The 23,747-nt window shown below is 35.6% G+C and overlaps 1 protein-coding gene across 1 annotated transcript; it reads right to left on the reverse strand.

Annotated features, from left to right (window-relative positions):
• Positions 1–119: 119 nt before the first annotated feature.
• On the reverse strand, positions 120–23,747 carry LOC107714373 (PMS1 protein homolog 1-like). Its single transcript, XM_016520196.1, has 13 exons — positions 23,652–23,747; positions 23,334–23,475; positions 22,789–22,971; positions 22,185–22,287; positions 21,940–22,103; positions 19,842–19,958; positions 14,254–14,376; positions 13,172–13,321; positions 12,299–13,068; positions 5,690–6,169; positions 5,339–5,469; positions 1,326–1,486; positions 120–471 (listed from the first exon to the last, which is right to left on the reverse strand). The coding sequence occupies exons 2-13, from the start codon at positions 23,463–23,465 to the stop codon at positions 295–297; spliced, it is 2,691 nt and encodes an 896-aa protein (XP_016375682.1). The 5' UTR covers positions 23,466–23,475; positions 23,652–23,747; the 3' UTR covers positions 120–294.

Consider the following 23,747-nt stretch of genomic DNA (forward strand, 5'->3'; position numbering starts at 1 on the left):
TTTATTTGCATATGATGTTATGAGAGATAAAATGGTGATTTGTGTGCATAGATCTTGCACGACTTTCTGGGTTGAAACCACCTGCGTAATACATAGGCATCTTGATTAAACACCCAGAATCCAGTTTGATAAGTATTTATACATCAAATCATGAATGAAAACTGTAATTCAACAAGACAAGGTAATTATTCAACATGACAGCTTTCATACTACTATATGGTAGAATAAATGTTAGTGTACCAATTTGGTCTTATAACGAAGTCCTTGAAATCCTTAGCAAGAATTAGCCATGATTTACAGAGCTTCCTGCTCAGTTTCAGGAACAGTAACCAGATCGTGAAAAAATGGTCGTCCGTGAATGCAGACCCGACTATCTTCTTCAAGTTCCCGTTTCATTCGGTAAAGTGTGTTTGTAACATCAGCTCTGGAGAGGTTCAGAGGTAACTGTCTAGCTAGTCTCACAGCTTCACTCTGAAAGAAAAAGTGGGTAAAAGAGAGTTTTTAAAGCAAAAAGAAAGCTAAAAAGATACTAACTCCAGTCTAATATTATTAATGAAATAGTTCATCCAAAAATTAAAATTTGTTGAAAATGTGCTCACCCTCAGGTCATCATCTGCAGTGAATGGGTGCCGTCAGAATGAGAGTCCAAACAGCTGATAAAAACATCACAATAATCCACACGACTCCAGTCCATAAATGGATATCTTGTGAAGTGTAAAGCTGCGTGTTTGATTTCGCTTTTTAACTTTAAACCGTCACTTCTGGCCAAAATTCAAGTCCTTAATCCATAATAATGCTGCCTTCAGTGGAAAAGTCCATCCCCTGTTGTCCTCACATCAAAATCCACAACCATATTTCTTTAGAACTGCTTTTGTCTGTTCTTGATCTGGGCATTTGTCTCTCCTTATTCAAACTAGATGACTTTTTCACTGGAGAAAGCAATATTATGGATAGAGGAGTATTATTTCTAGCAGGAAGCAAAAGTTCCAAGTTTGATGATGAATTTGTCTCTTAAAAACATGCAGCTTTTTTTGCTTCACAAGATGGACTGGAGTCTTGTCCATTACTTGTGGATTATTGTGATGTATTTATCAGCTGTTTGGACTCTCATTCTGACGGCACCCATTCACTGCAAATGATCCATCGGTGAGCAAGTGTACTGCTGCATTTCTCCAAATCTGCTCCTTGGATGGCCTGAGGGTGAGTACATTTTCAGCTAATTTTCATTATTTCATTAAACTCTCTAAATGTGCTCATATTTTGATACTGTGATGGCAAATAAAAAATGGATAATTGAAAAGAATGCCCCAAAGAGCATCTCTCACCTCTAGGTAGTTTGAGACTTTGAGAGGTCTACATTGCTCCACGGTTTTTGCATCCTGGACCTTTATAGCCTGCAGAATCTCCCTCAGGTCTCCTATCCCGAAGAAAGGCATGCAGTCGGCCATGCCCGTCACTTCAACATGCCTCTCAGAAGATGAGGAACCTGGCCAAGATAAGCAACAAGCAAGGATTAATAAACTCCCTAGTACAACATTCTCCAGGAAAAAATAATAAATAAATATTGTGATTTACACGCTGGTTGGAAACCAAGTCAGGCGGGCATTGCACCAAATTACGCTATTATTAGTCTTTGTGGACTGGAAAGAAAAACCAAGGTGGAGGAGGTTTTCAACAGATGATTTAAAGATGATTGCTTTTCCCTAGATGCATCTCAATGAAGAGGTGAAATGTATGGAAAGGTCATCAAGGAAGCACAGACAAAACATTTTCTCCTTCCCTATGCACTTTAAAAAGAGATGAAGCCATTCCGAATCTGACTTGATCTGCCATGCTTACAAAATTATATTTTTGGTAATATGACTATTGACTAGACACTCCAAAAGTGACTTTCCCATTGCAAGTACTAAATTTGTATTATTTATTTCACTAGGGCATTGCTAAGTGGTTGCTAGGGTGTTTTGGGGGATTGCTAGGTTTCTTACTATAGGCCAAGTCAAATTAACCCACATTCACACCAGTGTTATTGTAGTATTATTTATATACTATTGTAGCATTTATTCCTATTTTTATATTTTCTGCTTTCATTTAAATTTTTAAGTTTCAGTAATTTTGTGCTTTCTTCTCTTTTTTATATTTTATTTTATATTTGTAATATTTCTGTTTACTGTGGCCTTATTTTTCAGCTTGAGTTTTAGTCATTTTATTATCTGCAATTTTATTAGCTGGCAGGTGTAAATTTTATCATTTGCAAATATAATAGAACACTTCTCCTCAACAAGCTGAACATTTGAGGTATGATTCATATTTGTAGGACAAACAGTGCGGGGTGAGTTTTGTGCCAAAGTTTAATACTTTGGGGTTTCGAAAGGGCTAGGAATCTGGTGCATGTTTTTGCCAAATCCCTGGAAGTTGGCTCAGAAACGATTCCCTTTTGTAAAGGGCAATTTTTCTCCACAGCACCACACTTTAGTGCAAATCTACCATGCTGGCAAAAGCTCAGGCAGCGAGCCAGCTTCGGCCATGATGACCCTTACCAGTGCCAACACGACACTTACAGGAACAGGGCTGAGGGGGAAGTCTTAAGTGCATTCCATAACAACAGGCAAAATAAGGTCAAATGAGGACTAAGATGGCAGCCTCCTTAGAGAGAGGACAACATTACAAAATAAGCTCATTCTAAACCTGGAAAAGTGTTTGCACATTATATAATTATTAACACATCTGTTATTTGCTCATTTTTAATTTTTCAGTGTTGGATATTAGATATTTGATTGATTCTGCTTGACTTTAGTCATTATCAAGCTTAACTTAAAGGGACAGATTAATGGAAAAATAACCTTTAAGAGAAATTTGATTGAAAAGCACTTTGCATGTCACCGTAACAATAGATCCTGTGCTTTTATGCATATAAATTAGTTTATTTCTTTAATACATACCTATGCCCTACCATCAATTTAAAACTTTTATTTTTAATTTTAATTAAAATTTTATTCAGCAAGGATGCAATAATACGTGTGACAGTATTGGTTGTTTAAATTATATCACATTTCCATAAATGTCATGGAAGGAGTAATTTTATGTTTATTATTTTGTACGTTTTATTTATACTACCATACCATGAGCATAAGAGACTTCTCCAAACTTTTGAACAATAGTTTATATTAATGTTACTTTGAAAATCTGAAAACTCCTAAATGTCTTGATTTTATGAACTGTCTTTTTTTTTCTCGAATAAATACATAAAACACTAAAAACTAATAGTTTGTGAATTAAGAACACAGGGATTTACTAAGCACCGTATGAAATCAATGAGGCACATGATGCCATGGCTCAAGTGGCTATTGTACCTCATCGCTTACTTAAAAAACATTTAAAGCAAACACATTACTTTCATTCTTCACTAATCAGACACAAGCAATTCTGTCAGAAATAATTGACTGTAATCCTGTTATTCAAGCCGTTATATTTGACATTTCAAAACAATTTGTGAACTGTGGCATTAATGATGTCCAGTGGGTCCAACATTTGTTAAATCAAATTGGACAATCCTAGAGACCTTTAAACAGCATGACCCTTGAATTAATAAAGGCACATTTTCTCAAGAGAAACCTGGGTGGGGGGGGGGGAACACATGTGTAGAAGTAATTCAGAATCTCTCCCACTCCATAGCACATGTTAAGCATGAGGAGGGATGGTGGGCAGCAAATTCAAGTGAACGCACATAATGACCATCTCAAAAACCCAAGGCTGAGTCATACAGGAAGTGGACCGATTCCTTAAAATCAAGCCAATTTCATATTATACATGTGCCCACACCGAGCTGTGTAGGGAAAAAGAAGTGCTGACACAACGCTTTCCACTTAAGCAATTTGTATAAACAATGACTTCATCACTCGGCACAGCGGGAATTAACGTCTCTAAGGTAATTGCATGGATATTAAAAGTTATTAAAAACTACAAATTAAGCATTATCATCATATATTGGAAGTTGAATGATATTTTCCAATGCCTATAAAGAAGTAGTTCACTCCATTTAAAATGAGACCTTTTGCAAATTGCATAAGTCCAGGGATGCATATGTAATGGAAAAGTGAAATGTAGACAATTGTTTAAACTTGGTGACAGGCTCCAAAGCACCCAAACAAACCGTGTCTGTGGAGCAGGAGCAGCAAGTCCAAATCAAATAAAACAATTGGATTGTGTAGTGTCAAACATAGTTTTTTTTTTACATGATTATAACTCTTAGAGTTGTTTTTATAAAACAGGTATGATGGATTGGCTGAACGGCGTTTCAAGAGTGCTGATATACAGACCGTTCCTTTTTTTCTAGAGTTTGCTAGCCTTATGAAATAAGTTGAATGTAAATTTGTATGTTTTGCCAGGGGGAGCAGATTGTTTTGAATGTTGGAGTGGAAGTCGAGCTGATACAATGCTAATATATACATAATATGATATAATGACTGCAAATTAGATTTGCACAAAATTGCTGAAATGAACACTTACATTTCAGAATATTTATCTAAAACTTGCAAAAAAAAAAAAGGAAACTGAAACCGTTTATCAAACATCTGGCAAAATACGGCACAATATATCAGTCTATCACTAATTAAATAGAACATAAAAGAAGATATTTTGACTAAAAAATGATATATTTTGAATACTACTGGTGAAAAGCTTGGAATAATTAAGATTTTTTAATGATTTTAAAAGAAGTCTCTTATGCTCACCAAGGCTGTATTTATTTGATCAAAAATACAGTAAAAACAGTCACATTGTGACTATTTCAAATTTAAAACTGTTTTCTATTTTAATATATTTTAAAATGTAATTTATTCTTGTGATGGCAAAGTTGAATTTTTTAGCAGCTGTTATTTCGGTCTCACACGATCCTTCAGAAGTCATTCAAATATGCTGATTTGGTGCTCAGGTAACATTTCTTATTATTATGTTGAAAACATTTGTGCTGCTTAATATTTTTGTGAAAACCATAACACACTACAATTAAAAATATGAAAAAAAAAAATGTTATTTTTAAATTGCAATTATATAAAAACTTGTTTTGTGTGGATGGGAGTCTTTGTATGTATTACCAAAATTATAATAAAAAAGACGTTGACCAAAATTTTTTTTTAATAATATTAATAATAAAAAATATGGACTGTACAACAACACTCTTGAAACGCTGCTTTGGTAACCAACATTCTTTAAAACATGTTCTTTTGTGTTTTCAGTAGAAGTAGTAGTAAATGACGACAGAATGTTCATTTTTAGTTCAACTTTGCTTTTTTTTCGAATTTAAATATTTCAAATGAATTTAAACATCTCTGAGTGTTACCTGGAATCATCCTAATCTCAAAACCATTTGCCACAAGCCTAGGATCAGTAAAGCAGACGTCTCCATTAAAGCAGGGACTGTCTTTCTCCATGTTCACAAGAACATCCATGTACTCTGGCCCACCAAGCACCCTGGGAAAAGAAGTGTATGTTAATATGCAAATATAAATATTAAAGAGAATTTAGAATAGAGTGTATCAATACAGCTATTACTCCTATATTGTAATTCCAAATTAATGCATTTATGCATACTGAAATCATTAATTTGACCTTTTTTTTATGTTTTAAAATTACATTACAGATTATACACATCCAGAATGTCATCATTAGGTGAGAAAAAGAGATAGGCTACCCATCTGTCAGTGGTACAGGGGTCTGCAGCCTCACGGTTGGAAGTATATTATTCTTCAGAAGTCTTTTAAACAGCAAGGCCTCCTCCACTCGAAACGGGTTCAACAACATGAGCTTTCTGCCGCATAAAACGACCCAGGCACCGTGAGAAGCCAAGCGGTTTACAAGCCTGAGGCCCTGCGCACTTGAGCTGTTCTGGTAGGAGAGGAGGTTAAGACTCTGCTTGAGGGTTGCAATACTGAACGGGAGGGGTTTGGAGAGCTTGGCAGGGCTCCTCTTACTCGAGGGCTGAGAGGAGAAGAGTTTGTCCAGGGCCTGCTGGTTGGCGAGGGGGGCCTTGCGCTTCACGCCTTGAGCTTTGTTCAATGAAGACTTGGCACTCATCTGCTTCTTGCCCTCTCCGCACTGGCCACCTCCCTCCGCTGCCCTCTTCCTTTGAAGGCTGTAGGCGTTCAGAGACTTTTCTGCCTTGCTTTCATACCTAAGATGGGATGTGATAGAAGAACATGTATTTGTTACAGTCCTAGTTGTACATTTTGTATTTCCTTTGTGTAACTGTTCGAATGTGTTTTGGAAATAACACTTTGTGAGGAGTAGTTGATAAACACTTGATCAACATTTTGGACTAAATTTATGTTTCTCATGATCTTAAAAACACTTTTATTTAGGCATACGCTTAAATGTTTGAAGAAGGGTTCTTATAATTAACTCAAAACTAAATTAGGCTGGGTAAAAAGCAGAAGACTGAAATAAACATTACCTGACATAAAATAACATAAAAACTTAAACTTACTTTATTTCACGCAGTTGCCAAAGCAACATTTCTCATTTTCATTTAGTTGAGTAAAACTAAAACTGAAATTAAAAAAATAAATATATAAAAAACTACATACAGGAGGCATATTTAAAAAATAATAATAAAAATGACAAAATATACAACAAAATTACTAAAACTTTAAAATTAAAATGAAAGGAAAATTTAATAACACTGGCTTGACACATGGTTTTGTAGACAAAGTGAATTTCTTCACAAAATTCAAATGTATTTTTTTTATTTTCTCATTAATAATGATCCAACTATTAATATATATTTTTTAATTATTAAAATAAAAAAAATTCAATATTGTTTAAAAAAAAGTGTCCCAGAATGCAACCAATGCAACAGTATGGCTACTTTGAAGAAACTAAAATATAAGATTCTATATAAGATATAAGATCATTTGTTTAAACTTATAATTTAAAAAAATAATCATTTCTAGGTTTCTTCCCTTACTTCCAGTTTTGTTTGTATTACTTCATTGTTATACTAATACATGGAAAATAGTAATAATAAAGATAAAAAAATACAAAAAAGAAGACAGATGGTTTGAAACACTGCTTTTGGTCCATTAATTTGCAGGCTGGGTAAGAATGAGTTTTAGCAAAGAGGTCAGAAGTTGTGACTAATTAAATATCCTCAATTCACACAAGAAACCTTGATTTAATTTGCTCTAGTGATTCTAAGTGGACTGCTGTAAATCAGAGTGTAGAAAATGTGCAGAAACAGGCGAGATAAAAAAACATCTGCTACCTGTGACCAGATGGGGTCGGAGAGCAGCGAGGGAGGGAGGAGAAGGCCTGTAAAAACACGCAGACCTGAGCCTCCACTTGAAGTTTCTCGATGGGCTTGCCAATTAACAGCTGTGCCATTGCACAGAGCTTGCTACTGTACAATAGACCGGGCACAATTTCAAACGCACTGTATGGTTTCGGAGCATAAAGCTCGGGTGCAAGAAAAAGATGCAAATCAACTTGCAAATGCTGATAAAACCAGACCAATGAAGACGAAGGCATGAAATGTGCTGAATGCAAGAGAAAAGCAGTAGGAGGCCAATGGGGGAGATAAATGATTTCATAATGGAGCAGAAGGTTGAAGCTTGAGGGTATCCCCTGCCATGTACACTGAAATGAGTTCTTGACCTGAGGGCTTTTGGACTTAAGCTTGCATTTTGAACACAGTGAAAATGTATAAACAGACATTGTGGTTGACATTTACATATACAAAAAATAGGAAAAAGCTACTAAAAATGGCACATTATTTTTCAAGACATTTGACCAGCACCACAGACACTTATTGTGACTTGTGTATGCACTAGTGTTCAAACGTTTGGGGTCAATTAGATTTTTTTTTTTTCAGCAAGGATGCATTAAAGTGATTAAAAGTGACAGTATATGTATAATGTTACAAAAGATGTGACATTTAAGATTGGAGTAATGGCTGCTGAAAATTTAGCTCTGCCATCACAGGAATAAATTACATCGTAAATTACATAAATTAAATTGTGATAATACTTCACAATTTTACTGTTCTTGTATTTTTGATCAAATAAATGCAGCCTTGGTGAGCACTTTTCGGTGAGACTTCTTTCAAAAACCCACATCGTTTTGCCACTAAATCAAATTTCTCAATTGATGGCCATATAAAAGTAGCTGTGTCTGTGCAGCAAAGTGAAATATTTTTCATTGAATCAACATATAATTCATTCCATTACATTTTTTTAATGCAAACATAAAATAGATTTTACCATCAGCACTGCCAGAATATACCTGCAGCACCAGGACCCCATATAAGAACAAATAATAATAATAATAATTTAACTTGAGGTTCCATTATCTTTAATTAAAGTGAAAAAGAATTAACCTGATATACTAGGATTTCCATCGGAAAGGGCACAGTTTTGTGAGCTACGTATAAAATAGGACTGAAACCACAGAACATTCCGATTATAATACTTAAGTTAAAAAATCTTCAATAATTTATTATGACTACAATTTATAACTTAGCTTAATATCTTTGCATTCATTTACCAATAGGCTTTAATTAAGGCACATGAACCATGATTTGCTACATCAGGGGTTCTCAACTCTGGCCCTCAAGGCCCACTTTCCTGCAGTGTTCAGCTCCAACCCTAATCAAATAAACCTGAACAAGCTGATCAAGGTCTTCAGGATTACTAGAAAGTTACAGGCAGGTGAGTTTGATCAATGTTGGAGCTGAACTCTACAGGAAAGTGGACCTTAAGGCCAGAGTTGAAAAACCCTGTGCTTTATGCTAATCAGTGGCTGCGTCCAAAATCACATACTTTCCTACTATATACTATGTGAAAAACGGTATGTAAACATAGCAGTATGTTCGTATTCACATGTTTCATAAAACAGTGAGTACCCGATGACCTACTATTTCTTCCCAAATTCTGAAGTGTGTATCTGAAGGACACTTCACTATCCCATGAGGCCATGGGAGATGATTTGTGGATGGCAGTGAAGCGACGCAAATGACGTTCATAGGTCACATGACAATGACAACAGGACGCTCGTAGTATGTCTGGATTACATTCATACTACTCACATTCATACTATACAGAACATAATTTTCTAATGATTCCAATGTAATTACTTATTCAAAAGAAGTACCAACTCAGAGAGTATGAGATTTCAGACACAGGCAGTGTCACACAACAGGGACATTTTCATTCTACACAGCATTTGATTGGACAAATAGCCTGTGTTGTGCAGGATGAGTCATCAACATTAGCCTGTTTTTCCAGAAGAGAATGATTGTAAATTTAGTGTATATCAGCTGATTTTGAGTAAACTCATCCACTAAAGGATTCAAAACTCTCATTTTGATTTCATGGGGTGTCCAAATGTTATGGCCTCAAATCTCATCACAGAAAGACAAAATGTAGCCATAATTAAGACTGTGCACCAAGGTTAATATCTTTAACTAAAACTAAAACCATAAAAACATTTTTGTGGCTACTGGTAAAATACACATTAACTAAACTAAACTAAACTTAGCTAAAACATTAAAAACACATGCTAGTTACAAAGTTATTTAAGTTGGTTGCCAAAACAATATTTTCGTTAATTTTAACTTGAAGTACTAAAAAAACTCAAACAAAAAAAAAATGAATACAAATCTATATGGAAATATTTAAATATATCTATCTATCTATCTATATATATACACATATATATATAAATGTCAAAATAACAACAAAATGATTAAAACTTCAGCTAAAATTCAAGTGAAAAAATAATAATTCAAAATATTAAGAAAAACTAGTATATCAACAATACTAAAATATCACTGCCATGCACATCAAGTAGCCGACCAGAATATCTCCAATGAGAGGACGAGTGTGGAAACAGCACACAGAAAATGAAGGCGCCATCCTCTCTCGCCTCCTGAAATGGACCTCAATGGACACTCGCATACATGATGAAAGCCATTTAGGGAGCACGGTTTGCATTTTCAGCCTGGAATTCATAATGAGGATCAAACGCACATAAACCGTTCAATAAGAAAGCAATGTTCCCTTGGTGTGGGCACTTTGGATGTAAACCAAGTTCATATAGAGTCCCTGGATCAGCGCCAGGCATTTTATTGCTGCATCAGACCACTGCAACCAAAATATAACAAGCATGGTACTCCCTCCCCCAAACATCCATGTCAACAATCTCTGACCCTTTAGCTCAGCATGCCCATATGTGATGGACCCATGTTACATGCATCCATGTAAATATAACTCTCAGAAGTGCGTGTTACTTGATAAGGCCTATTTCATCTTTAAGACGGCAGTAATGTGCAACAGGATTCAGATGTCTTTTTCCATGTGTTACATAAGTGCCACTAACAATGCTGAGATACACTTTCCATTCATTTAATTATGCTGACTTGGCATGCTGTGATTTAAAGTGTTTTCTGGGAGGGGATATCCTCTTTTTGTGATACTGTGATAACAGTATTTCTGATGTACTTTGCTCTTAATCTGAAGTTAGGAAATGACAAAGATCTTAGAATTAAAAAGACCTAAATTTGAGTTGCATAACTTTAAGTTGCTTTGAGGTCATCTATATGCTAGTGTACTTGACAAAATTCACTTTTAACAGATATAGCCACATTTATAGTCTTTCACCGTGTCTACACCGGACGCGACAGTCTGTCTACACTGGACGTGACAAATCGTCTGTTGCAAATAATTTGTACTTTGTGTCAGTATGTCAGAAATAGAACAAGACATCAGTTTACTGTCAGGGATTTGTCGTGTCGCATCGCGCCACATCCAGTTTAGACAGCATCACTGATTATAATGGGTTCTATTGTCTTTTGTCGTGTCGCGCCACTTGCATCCGGTGCAGACACGGTGTTTCTCATCTGGGCAAAATCTTGATGACTCATCTTGCACAATAGATTTTTGTCCAATCAAATGCGTTCTAGAATTTGACCTGACCTTTGACCTGTATAATCCGTTCTTTGACCTATGATATACAGTACTAAACTGTACTAAAAGAGTTCCATGTACAATACCATTCAAAGGTTTAGGGTTAGTAAGATTTTTTTATTTATTTGAATAAATGTAAACTTCTGTCAGCAAGGATGCATTAAATTGTTCAAAAGAGGCAGAAAAGATTTGTTAAACAATATTTCTACTTCAAACAAATGTTCTTTTGAACTTTCTACTCATCAAAAAATCCTGGAAAAATGAATCACAAAAAAATTAAGCAGTCTGTTTTCAACACTGATAATAACAAGAAATGTTTCTTGAGCACCAAATCCGCATATTAGAATGATTTCTAAAGGATCATGTGACACTGAAGACTGGAGTAATGCTGCTGAAAATTCAGCTTTGCCATTACAGGAATAAATTATATTAATATTTATTTAAAATAGAAAACAGGTATTGTAAATAGTAATCAAATTTCACAATACTGTTTTTACATTATTTCTGATAAAATAAATACAGCCTTGGTGAGCATAAGAGACAAAAAAGTCTTTCTGAAACTTTTGAATGGTAATGTATGCTGAGCCCTTTTTTATGCGTCTATCTGGCCTCATTTATTTAAAAACATAAGAATGAACCCAATGCAGAGAATCCGTTTAATTAGCATTTTTTAAACAGATGACTTAGATCAGAGTGTCCAACGCACATGGGAACTCCTTTAGAACAGTTTAAAAAGTATCCCAGGATGCACCTCATGTCTAGACTGTGCAGAGCTGGAATGAATCTAGGTAACATGGTTAACCTTTTTCGTCACTAAATATTTCCCATACTTCCATTTGTGCTATTTCATAGTTTGATGACTATCATTCTAAAATGTGGACAAGAGCAATAATAAAAAAAAAAATTAGTAGGTGTCCGAACATTTGACTGACAGTCTAGAGTGATAAAAAAGACAGATCCATATATCCAACCCGAGTATTCATTGGGCTCATAAACAACCAATAAATTAGTCAGATATCATCTGGTATAGAATGAACTGGAATCTTCTGGCACCTGAAGGAACTGAAAGAATGTGGCATTCTTTGGAAAAAAAATGGAATACCTCTTTTACAATGGAAAACAGGCCTATTGACCATCAAACCAAGTAATCAAACACAGTTTTCTGGAAAATACAAACACTTCATCAATTCTTCCTTCAGGTAGCAACATGACCAGGCCAGGCAGATTTTCCAATCCATATTTTACACATGCTAGTGGCAGATCTATTTTTCTCTTGCTACACACAGAGAGTGAATCACAACAACTGGAAACTGTGTCTTCTAGAGTGAAATCTGGAAACTTACTTCTTGCGGTCTTCCTCCCCGAGGCTTTCCCATCTCTCTTTCACAGCACTTGTGACATCCTGAGGACTGGCTCTTGGGTTCACCTGGAGGACCTGCGATCTAGTGTCTTGCTCAAACAGCGAAAAGGCAGACGAGGGCTGACGCACGGAGCGGTTGCTGATCAGCTCATAGGCTGTCAGCTTGGCCATTTTCTCCATAATGACGTTAGAAGGCCTCTTGGTCGGGCTGGACCTCGTACTCCCTCCGAGGTCTTCATGTGCTTTCGGGACATGGAGTTTCACAGTTTCTAGGCATTCTCGGGTGATTTGATTTGAGAAGGCCTTGCCCGTGCTCCAACTCTCAGCAGATATTTCAATCTCCTGACCTGGGCCACTGTCACTCTTAGACGCCTTTGGGGAGTTACAGTTTAGATCAGATGTAGAGTTCATTACAACATCGTCAGCAGGTAATGAGGAACTAATACTGTCAAAATCATTTGAGCTTCTGTTGATCACCCAATCCTCTGAAATCGAAGAGGAGCTGGTGTTTGCAGTGTTGCTCAAGGATAGCTCCCCGTCTTGTTTATCTTCATTTGGGCGAGAATTCTCAAGTAATTCTGGATCGTCCAAACTAATATCTGTGGTTGGTGTAGGCATTACTACATTAGTGTGTTCAGGTACATCTACAGAACTAATGCCAGGGCGATTTCCTCCTGCTTTGAGATCATCATCGCCAATAGAGTACCCGTACAAGGAGATTAACATAGTCTCCACCGCCAACAGGACTCCTTCCTGTTAAACATTGTTAAAGTTTGAATTAAGGAACATTGTCATGAAGGGAACAAAGTTTTCCATAAAGTAAAAACATAGGAAAGAAAGTCTGAACTTTTTGTACCTTGTTCTGTAGCATCACTTCAGTTTTATCAGGTGTCAGGTTAACGTCCACAGTCGAGGCGGGTATGGTGATGTTCATCATTAAAATGGGATAGCGGCGGTTTGCAGATTCTTTATTAGACTGAGCACTGGTGTAGTATTGCTTGATAAGCTGCAGGGTAAATGTGCATTCACAAGAATATTGTGAGTACAATACAATCATAAATAATAAGAAATCATTTGATAAGAATAGAACTAGGCCCAGACAAAATCTATGTTTTAATCAGTATTTTCTGCACTGATCTATAGGAAAATCCACAGAATTGCTTTAAACATGGGCAAATTTATTAAACAGAGCTGTGAGTAGTACACTTTTTTTTGGCAGCTGCAAGCATAAACAAATTATGCCAAAAGTTTTGATGAACAAACACCCAAGAGGCAGTTTTTGACCAATTAATTTCTATGACTTTTCCAGTTGTTCATAATTACTGCATGTCAGATATAACCCTTGGAATTAAGAAATTGAAATAATTTTATTTCGGAGATTTATAAAAAAAAAAACTACATTAACCAGAAATGTTCATGAACCCTACCATTCAGGGTCAGTAAGATTTTTTTAAAATGTTTTTGAAAAAAGTCACTTATGCTCACCAAGGCTGGATTTATTTGATCAAAAATACAGTGAAAACAGTAATATTGTGAAATATTATTACAAATTAAAATAACGGTTTTCTGTTTAATTTTAAGTGTAATTTATTCCTTTGAATGCAACTTAGAATTTTCAGCTGATTTGGTGCTCAATAAATATTTCTTCTTATTATTAATGATTAATACAGTTGATGCATCTTTGCTGAATAAGTCTTAATTTTTTTCTTAAAGAAAAAAACCTACTGACTCCAAACTTTTGAACCATAGTGTAAATTTCATGTAGGCCTGAACATAATTATAAATAATTGAATGTATGGATGAATGTTGAAGGTTTGGGATATCTCATTTTTACAGCTAGTCAAGGACATTTCATTTTACAGAAAAATTCCTATATTTACAAACACTGCAAATAAATGTAGGTAAATTAGTATTGAGGGTATATGGCAGTTCCTTTACCTTAAGTATTTCTTTGTGATGCACAGGTCGACTATTAACAAAGATGAATGTTTTATCAGGCGAAGAGGAGCTGGTGGAATTAAAATCTGAGCCCGGTTTGGGAAAGAATCCATCGATGCCAATCTGTACAAACATAAGACTTCTGTGAATATCACTTTCAAGCCATGACTGCATACCAAAAGAGTCATATATCCACATTTATTTAAACGTGTATTAAGAAGCTAGATTTCCATGTTAAATCTAGTGTAGTTTTTCTTTATTTTTCCTCTCTGCCACAAACCATACTCATTAACTGTCAGGGCACATTGAGGCTTCTATGAACTTTTTCCAAAACAAACAAAATGACACACTGCTGGCCTTCAGCCCGCTTTGCAGTAACCAATTAAGACTTCACTGTGCTATCAGAACCCATTTGTCATCTCCTAACTATGAAGTGGCCATGCTAAAATTTGCAGTGTTTCTGTTGGCTAAATGCAGCACCGGCGAAGTGGCGGGATGAGAAATGGCTCCAAATTAATCAGTGATCTAGGGCTAGATTGTGATGCTTGAGCTCACCATTTGGAATTAACTAGCACAGCAGTTGGCTGGCAAGAGGATATTTAATTGGAGTCTGACAAACTTGATCATCAGGGGTATTGTGACTTTCACAATCAACACTTATGTTCTGTACACTTTGCCACATTTGTCAATTACGGTGGCGTAGGTGGCCCAGTCCTTTCTGTTTTGTGCACTGAATGGAGGTTATTATTCTGGACTCTTCCACGGCAGAAGGATCTCGGCCACAGCACAAAAACTGCAAACCCGCTTCATGTTCCATTCTCACTCAGAATACCTGTAACCATTCCAGCACTTTGAGAAGACTGATAGAAAGCACTTTTGATTGCAACTATATAATGCAAAAATATATTAGATATTCTAATAATAAAAAGGTTGCAAAACACATTTGAGAGCAAAAACATGAACACCTCCAAGTTTCTACAATATTCTGATATGACTCAAGTCACTCTTTCAATGCAAGTCGGGACTGAAGCGGATTGGCTCATCATACGCTCAAAAAAATAACCTGTTCAGTTAACTTAACTAAATTAAGGAAAACTTTTCCACGCAATTAGTTCAGGTCCATACAACAAGACTAAAACAAGTTAAAGTAGTTCAAGTTGGTTAAACAAAACATTTGTTTAATTGATACAGTAAAAACAGTAATACTGTGAAATATTTTTACATTTTAAAATACCTGTTTTATATTTTAATTTATTTTAAAATGTGATTTATTCCTGTAACAGCAAAACTGAATTTTCAGCATCATTACTCCAGTCTTCAGTGTCACAAGATCGTTCAGAAATCATTTTAATATGCTAATTTAGTGCTCATTAAACATTTATTCTTATTATTATCAATATTAAAAACAATTGTGCTGCTTAATGTTTTTGTGGAAACCGCAATACATTTTTTCAGTATTCTTTGAATAATAAAAAGTTAAAAAGAACAGCATTTATTTGAAATATAATTTTTTTGGTTACATTACTTAATGCATGCTTGCTGTATAAAAGTATTTATTTCTATGAAAAGCAAAGAAAGCAACAACAAAATCTTAATGACCCCAAACTTTTCAACAGTAATGTATATGTGGCTATTCACGATTATAAGTTTTAATGTTAGGCACAATAAATCACGTTAAGCAATTAATTGCAAATAACATTAGAAAAATTTCAAAAGGTGTGTGATTAAATTGTTAACATTTTTAAACAACTGCCATTGTGTAAAAAAAAAAAAAAAAAAAAACTGGCTGTACATTTAAGCTTAATAAAACTCAACAACTGTGTGCCCATTCTCAGAATTTCTGAGATTATGCAAGATTATGATTCAAAATGTGAAATGCATGACACTGTTTGCTACTGAGGTTTATGAAAAATCAAAAGCACCACTGCAATCTGCAAATGGCTTCACATGTAAAAGTGGTGAGGGGTGGGGTGAAGGGTTAGCAATGGTCTTGGCATGGGCTCGAACTGATGATGAGTGTGCACCTAATGACTGATTACTCCAACAGATCCTCCTCTCAAGGCCCTAAATTAACTCCTGGTAAAACCCACCGATTCCTAGAATGCTAGGATGACTTACAACTAATAAATGGTGAGCAAAGATGCATTCTCATCTGGCACGTGGCTTTACAGAACATTGGCAAGACTCAGTGAAAACCATCTTCGAGTATAGCTGTATACGCAATGTGTTCTGCTATATGTTCAGCAGGAGAGGAGCGAGCTGCCAAGGTCAGCTCGAGCCAAACACTGAAGTGTGTCTACAGAGAATTATTCCTACACGAATGCAAAACGCAAGCAGGGACTCTATACAAAACGCAGCGCTCTACTAAATGCATGTTCTGTAAGAGGACACTTAGCATGACTAAATTACACGTAAGTGAGCCAGCAAATTTAGACAATGCTAGCAGTGTGCATTCTTCATCAGCCTCACATATCAAAATAGGACACCATGTGTGCACCAACAATAGCATCCTCTCCAACAGGGCAGCGATGAAATCAGGCCAAATGTCTGAATTAGAATCACCATGTCATGCATGCACTGTATGACCTATACAGTTCTGCGTAACAGGGAGATAATTATAGAACGAGAGGCAGATTCTGCGATAGGAGAGCCTTTAGCTGAAAGAAGGGGAGATAAGAGAGTGTTATGCTGACGTAAGTAGAAAAGGTCAAATGGTTCATTTGAAGGGAGGAAAAAGTGACCAGAAGAAAGAAAGGTACATGGGTCATTCCTGTTCTGCTATCTTATAAATACATTTTTTAATTAATAAGCATGTGTTGTAATTTAAATTTGTATTTTAAAATAAATAAATAAATACTTTCATACATATGCCCTGGTCAACATCAGGCACTTCAGCTTTATTAATTATAGGCCTGAATATTTACACAACAGTAAATGGACAGAATGCCTAACAGGATGAAAATAAAGAGCTTTTGAGAGTTAGCTTGCATGAGAGTATCAACGTCAAGTTACTTTAATACAGATTTTTGTCATTTTTTCCAACAGGATGGGATGTTTTACAGTGTGACAAACCAACTAATACCACAAAACATTTCAGAATTCATCAAACCCATTTCTAACGCTTACTGATGTTTGGGTGCAGTTGATTTCCCCCCCAAAATGACCCACTTCCTTACTGATTTCAAGGAACTCACTTTTGTTAGATAGGGGATAGTAAAGCTGAGCACAAAAAATATTTACTAATTGATTACCAATATTAATAAAATAATAATATACAGTATTTGATTGTCCTCAATACTTAAGCATCATAATTTTATTATCAAAGATTTCAAATTTATTCTAAAATAAAGATGTTTTGTTTGAAATATTTTGATTAGATAAAAGGGGAAAATATAAAATACCAAGATTATTTCTTAAATCTTAATAAAATAGTCAATATTTCATCTTAAAGGTGCATAGCACCCAAGAACAAAAAAATGACAAGATTCCATTTTTATATTCCATGTTTTAAAATTGTGAGTTTAATATATCCAATCCATTAATGATGGAAAATAATGTGAAATTGATTACCAATAATAATAATGATGATAAGTTACATTTTATATTGATTAGAGAAATGGAAAAATTAAGAAATAGCTGGAATTTTCTGTTTAAAAGTGCAAAGCACCCAGTGACATGGCAGAAATGGCGATACCCAAACAAATCTAAGTAGTAAAATTATTTAAAATTCTAAAAAAAAAATTTTTATTAAAATAAAACAACTAATATGATTTTCACCTTTTATGATTACCATCCAATACATTAATGATGGGAACATACTTGAAAATATACTGCATAATAAGAGTGACCCAAAAATGCTCAAGATTAGTCAAGCAGGATGTGTCGAGGAGCACCGCAGGCAGTGAGCACGTTACACCTGCAGAAAACATGCATGCATCACAGATACTCTACTGCTGCAGCACATATTAAATCTTCATGTGTGTGTCTTTGTGAGTGAGAGAAATGTCACTAAACTGGACTAAATCAAGATTACAGTTTTTTACCAATTCATAATACTATATAACACATATCTGCTTGAACAAATGCTTGCTCGTTTTTGTAGCAGTGTATTAAATCCGTGCCAGAGCAGTGGCCTCTGGCCAACACAGGCAGGTTACGTCCCTCTGAGGCCCTTTCATCACATACATTGCAGTCCCTGAAGGCTCCTTTAATTCACTGCTGCATTTGTCGCAAAGTTTGCCACATTTGGTGCATAGGTGCACTGCTGACACTGTAACGTGATCCGTCACTGACCGCTGCAACTAAACGCCGCACTGGGTCTCGCAAAGACACATAGCCTTTCAGTATGTGGAATTCTATAGCCTACATGATTCAAATAACACAATTTTAACTCTGAAAAATTTGCAGAGTGCTAAAAATGTATTTGGACACTTTAGTCACAGTTAAAATGAATGAAGGTAGTTGCATTAGATAACAAAATATCTAACCAAAGAGGCATTTATTTTAATGAAATAACAGCACAAATATACTTTTTAGACAAAAAAAAATGTTAGGTTAAAAATTAAGTAAGAATAGATTTATTTTTTCAAAGTTAAGGCAGAAAGCATTTGGATACTTAAGTCACCCTTAAAATGTATGAAGGTAGTTGCATTAGATAACAAAATATCAAACCAAAGAGGCATTTATTTTAAAGAAATAATAGCACAAATACACTTTTCAGGCACAAACAAAAAAGATTTTTAGGTTACAAATTATGTAAAAATATATTTATTTTTCAAAATTTTTCAAAGCTAACAGCATATCAAACATAGTGGCATTTATAAAAAAAATAATAATAGCATAAGTACCACTTCTCACACAAAAACAAAACGTTTGTTCATTTTAAAATTATGCAACAATATATTAATTGTTCAAAGTGAAGACAAAGAATTTGGACAGTTTCTCATTATTAAACAGTAGTGAATATAATGAACTACATCTGTAGTCACTCTGCTACGACACCTGTGTGAGCTCGAGGAGAACTGACTTCAAATTTTGTTTGCAGATGCCCATTGGTTTGATATTTTGACATCTATGCAATGACATTCAAACATTTTTATGTGTGATGATGTCTCCAAAAGTGTCCATATACACTTCAGGGCCACAGTATCTATGTATACAGACCAATTTAGCTAGACATTTGAATCCTATGCTGAAAATTAAAAGGCTTTATATAAGGTATAATCTGGGTAAGAATGCTGAGTCATTCATGCAAAAAGTCATCGCTGCGGAATGCACAACCAGGAAAAAGAGAAACAGCTCTCCAGGGAGAGGAAAGCCGTTCGGAATTAAGTTGTTACACGAATCTTTGGGTTTAGCAACCTGACAGAAGTGCAGGGACGTTTAAAGTCAGTTCAAGACACATGCAATCTAAATGAACCCCGATTGTTTGAACCTTGAAGCACACTCCTTTCTGAAAACATTCTGTGGAAAAAACAGTTTCCTATCGCAAACCGTCACGGCAGCCCCAGAGCTGGTGCATCTGTGGAACCCTACTGCTCATGCTGAAAACGATAAATATGCCCGTGTTTTCTCAGTGCTTCACTGACCTCTGGTTGCTCCTGGTGATGCTGGATGGGGAGCATGTTGGCTACGGAGGCCGCTCCGAGCACGGCCATGAGGGCAGTTCGGTGATCCGACACCCTGGATTTCTGCCAGACCACAGCCTGTAACAACACGATAAAACAGGTCAAGTTATTTTTCGGTCATCCTAAAATAAGACCACCTGTGGGATTGCATGCTCACAAACAGCCATTAGCCACCAATCAAGTCTTCACAATAAACAATTATACTTTGGGGAATGTTTGGATATTACAAAATCGACTGCATGGATAGATCTTGCCAACTTTTCATTACTTTTCATGAAGATTTTATACCATCTGGCAGCATCAAGCAAACACGCTACTTGCACAAATGTCATTTCAACGTGAGGAGCGCAGTTACACATATATTTTCACACTCATGCGTTTGCCTGTCGTTGGCACTTCCACATGAAAGTATATATATCCAAGGTGTTGATTTCTGAAAGCATTCGGTCCGCAGCACACATCTCTGCTATGAAATATACAATTTGGTGACTGTAAAGAGATCAGACTAGTAAACAGCTTTTTGAGAAGTCATGAAACCCAATGCAGGGCGAAGTGCAAAGTTTGTGATACGAGATATGCCTGGAAGTGCTGATGGCATGAAATGAGTGTATGGCCCTCCCCCGATGATCTACAACCTGAATGATATGAATTTAATGAAAGGTACACGAAGTCTCATCGAGCAAGGCCAGATACGTATGCTATCATGAGGCCAGGCTGTTACTGGACTTGCGAAAACACTCAGAGAACTTATACCACTTAGCTTGTTACTTTAGGATCATGTGGCAGTGTGAGATTCGGTTGCAATGCTCATTTTTTGACGAGAAGCAAGCAAAATGTCCACTTTCCCGGGTTACGCTCTAATTGATGACAGTTCAGCATGTCTAAAGCATGTCTAAATGCTGGAAATATCCAGGCTGTCATCATAACATGCACTTATTATCAAATGAAGGATTTTTCTGCATGGGCAACTTCAAGAGTTTTCCTACAGGACTTAAATTGGTTGTGACCTTGAAACAATTAAATAAACATCATTCTATTACATCTATGCATCTGTTAACTGGAAGAGCATGCTAAAATGTCTTTTATCATCTTTGCTGAATAATATCAGGATTTAATGCAGGAGTCAATGTAGTAGTGAGAAACCACAGCAATAAACAAGTTACATAAGTTCTAATTAACGATAGCCGAACAGTATTAGCACAACTGATATCATGCCCTGTGATGGTTAAATGTCACTGAATGTGGGTAAAACCCTTAGAGAGTAATACCACAGTATTTGTTGATGTGTGACGCCACCTTGTGGTCAAATATACACTTCCGTTCAAAAGTTTGAGGTCAGTAAGTCTTTGTATTTTAAGAAATTAAGGCTTTTATTTAGCAAGGTTTCATTAAATTGAGAAAAAGTGACAGTGAAGACATTTATAATGTTACAAAATATTTCTATTTCAAATAAATGCTGCCGTTTCGAACATTCTATTCATCAAAAAAAATCCTGAAAAAAATGTATTTCGGTTTCTACAAAAATACATAACATTGATAAAAAAGAATGATAATTAATTAATTAATTACATTAAACTGAGCATCATATCAACATATTATAATGATCTCTGAAGGATCATGTGACACTGAAGACTGAATTAATGGCTTCTGAAAATTCAGCTTTGCCAACAAAGGAATAAATTACATTTTAAAATATATTACAATAGAAACAGTCATTTTAAATTGTACAATTATTTCACCATATCATTGTTTCACTGTATTTTTGAGCAAAGACTTCTTTTAAAAAACGTTAAAAAGTCTCACAAACCCAAAACTTAATACTTGATCTTTCCAACAACTTGTAATTTAAGACAAAAGTGTGTAAGGTTCATTTTATCCATTATGACATATTCTATTTAAAAATGGTCTGCAATCCTAAAAGTATTGATATATCTCCAGGTTTAATCCCACATTTTTCAAGTGTTCTCAGACTTTTGGGCAACACGCCTCGGTTGACCACTATTCTTGTTCAAAGACATTGTAGTTGCACAGTCAAAACCATAAGACAAACATAACATACCCTGTTGTGGCTCAATGTGATCCTTAACTCAGGCTTAACAACAGCATAGGCCATGAGTAAGTTCTGGACCCTCTTCAGTTCCTCTTTGCATTTCTTAGAGTTGGAATAATACTGCCGTCTGACAGGGAGGTTCCTGAACAGATTTGCTGCACACACAGTGGTGCCTGAGGGAAAAAATGTCTGTTAGAAGCAGTCTGTTCCCATAAATCAAGAGTATTAAAAAAAATGCATTAACAGACACCTACCCTCGGCAAGGTGTGATGGCTTTTGTGAGACGATCTGTCCATTGTGATCAACTGAATACTGAAGGCTAAAATCATCATCTGCGGTTTTAGTAGTAATGACCACCTGGTAGGTGAAGAAAAGGTCAATTACAGAGGAAACATTTTTCAACCTTTGTAATTCAATGATAAAAACGATTCTCATGGACTCAGTGGTGATGCACAATATTTTGGTACCATTGTAGTTATCTGCCAATATTAGCGTTTTTTATTTATCAGTGGCAAATACTGGATATTCAATAATTGTGCAAACAATTTCCGCCTATTTGTACATTTTCCACCATCTAGCACTCACGAGTTCTTCTTTAATACCACTAATTATTTGTACTTACATTTAAATCATTAAAATTATTTTAATTTACCTTTAATTTAACATAATCCTTATCAGATTTCAAAAATGTATTTTTTTTTCATACTTTACATTATAATGTAGTCCTGCCTGAATTGATTTCAAATACCTGCTAGTGATTATTTTAGTATGTTTTATATTTCAGCCACAATACGCCACGATTTTTATATTGTGCATCACTCAAGCAATAAAATCAAACATGAATTAGCGAGACGTAACCTCTGATATGGCACATATGGATGCCAGAGCTTCTCCTCTGAAGCCATAAGTCTCTAGGCGCTCCAGGTCTTCGTGGCAGGAGATTTTAGACGTGTAGTGTTTTACTGCCATCACAGGAACATCAATAGCTTTGATTCCAGAACCATTGTCTCTGACTTCAATGCGATCCAATCCATAATTCTCCTGATCACAAGGGAACATGAACACAGATTCAGCACAGCTATTAAGAGTGGCCCCGACAATATTTGGACACTTTGGATTTGATATCAAAGTTTCATCTGCAAACTAAGGATGCTAGAGCTTATTTCTGAAAAATATTTCTGGTCTAAATGTAGATTTTAGTGGATATGGATATATGAAGAAGTCAGATCACCTCAGGTTCACACAGGTGTCATCCTTCATTTTGTGAAATGTTTTTTAAAAGTGCAATTTCTTTAAAGGAAATGCCAACGGTTTAATATTTTGTTGTCTAATTCAATGACATGAATACATTTATAAGTGTCCTAATACTGGTCAGTATGTTTGTTGATACAACGTGCATTTACCAGTTTAACTTCAAGGCTTGAGGAACCAGCATCAAGTGAATTTTCAACCAGTTCTTTGACAACATTCAGGACAGATGTTATAACCTGAGAGCTGCACAGCAGACGCACAGTCTCAGGTGGAAGCGCCTTCATAGTGTGCTCCCTAAGAAGAAAAGTTGGTCACAACACTGGTCACAAACCTGTCATTTTCGCAGAGTATTGACAAAAACTGCAGGGTAGCATGAATTCTAATAGGACACATATATGATCAACCGTGACATGAGCATTATGATACGTTAAACAATTGTATTTAAAATAGCCAAATATCTTCTTACTTACTTTATGTAAAATAATAATAATCCGTTAAAAGATAACCAAAAAATTCATAACACAAGTGTACTTCACATGTTTTCATGACTCGCTCCAGTATCGGAT

The sequence above is a fragment of the Sinocyclocheilus rhinocerous genome, unplaced genomic scaffold (assembly GCF_001515625.1).
Source record: "Sinocyclocheilus rhinocerous isolate Xijiao unplaced genomic scaffold, SAMN03320098_v1.1 scaffold449, whole genome shotgun sequence".
Classification (NCBI taxonomy): Eukaryota; Metazoa; Chordata; class Actinopteri; order Cypriniformes; family Cyprinidae; genus Sinocyclocheilus; species Sinocyclocheilus rhinocerous.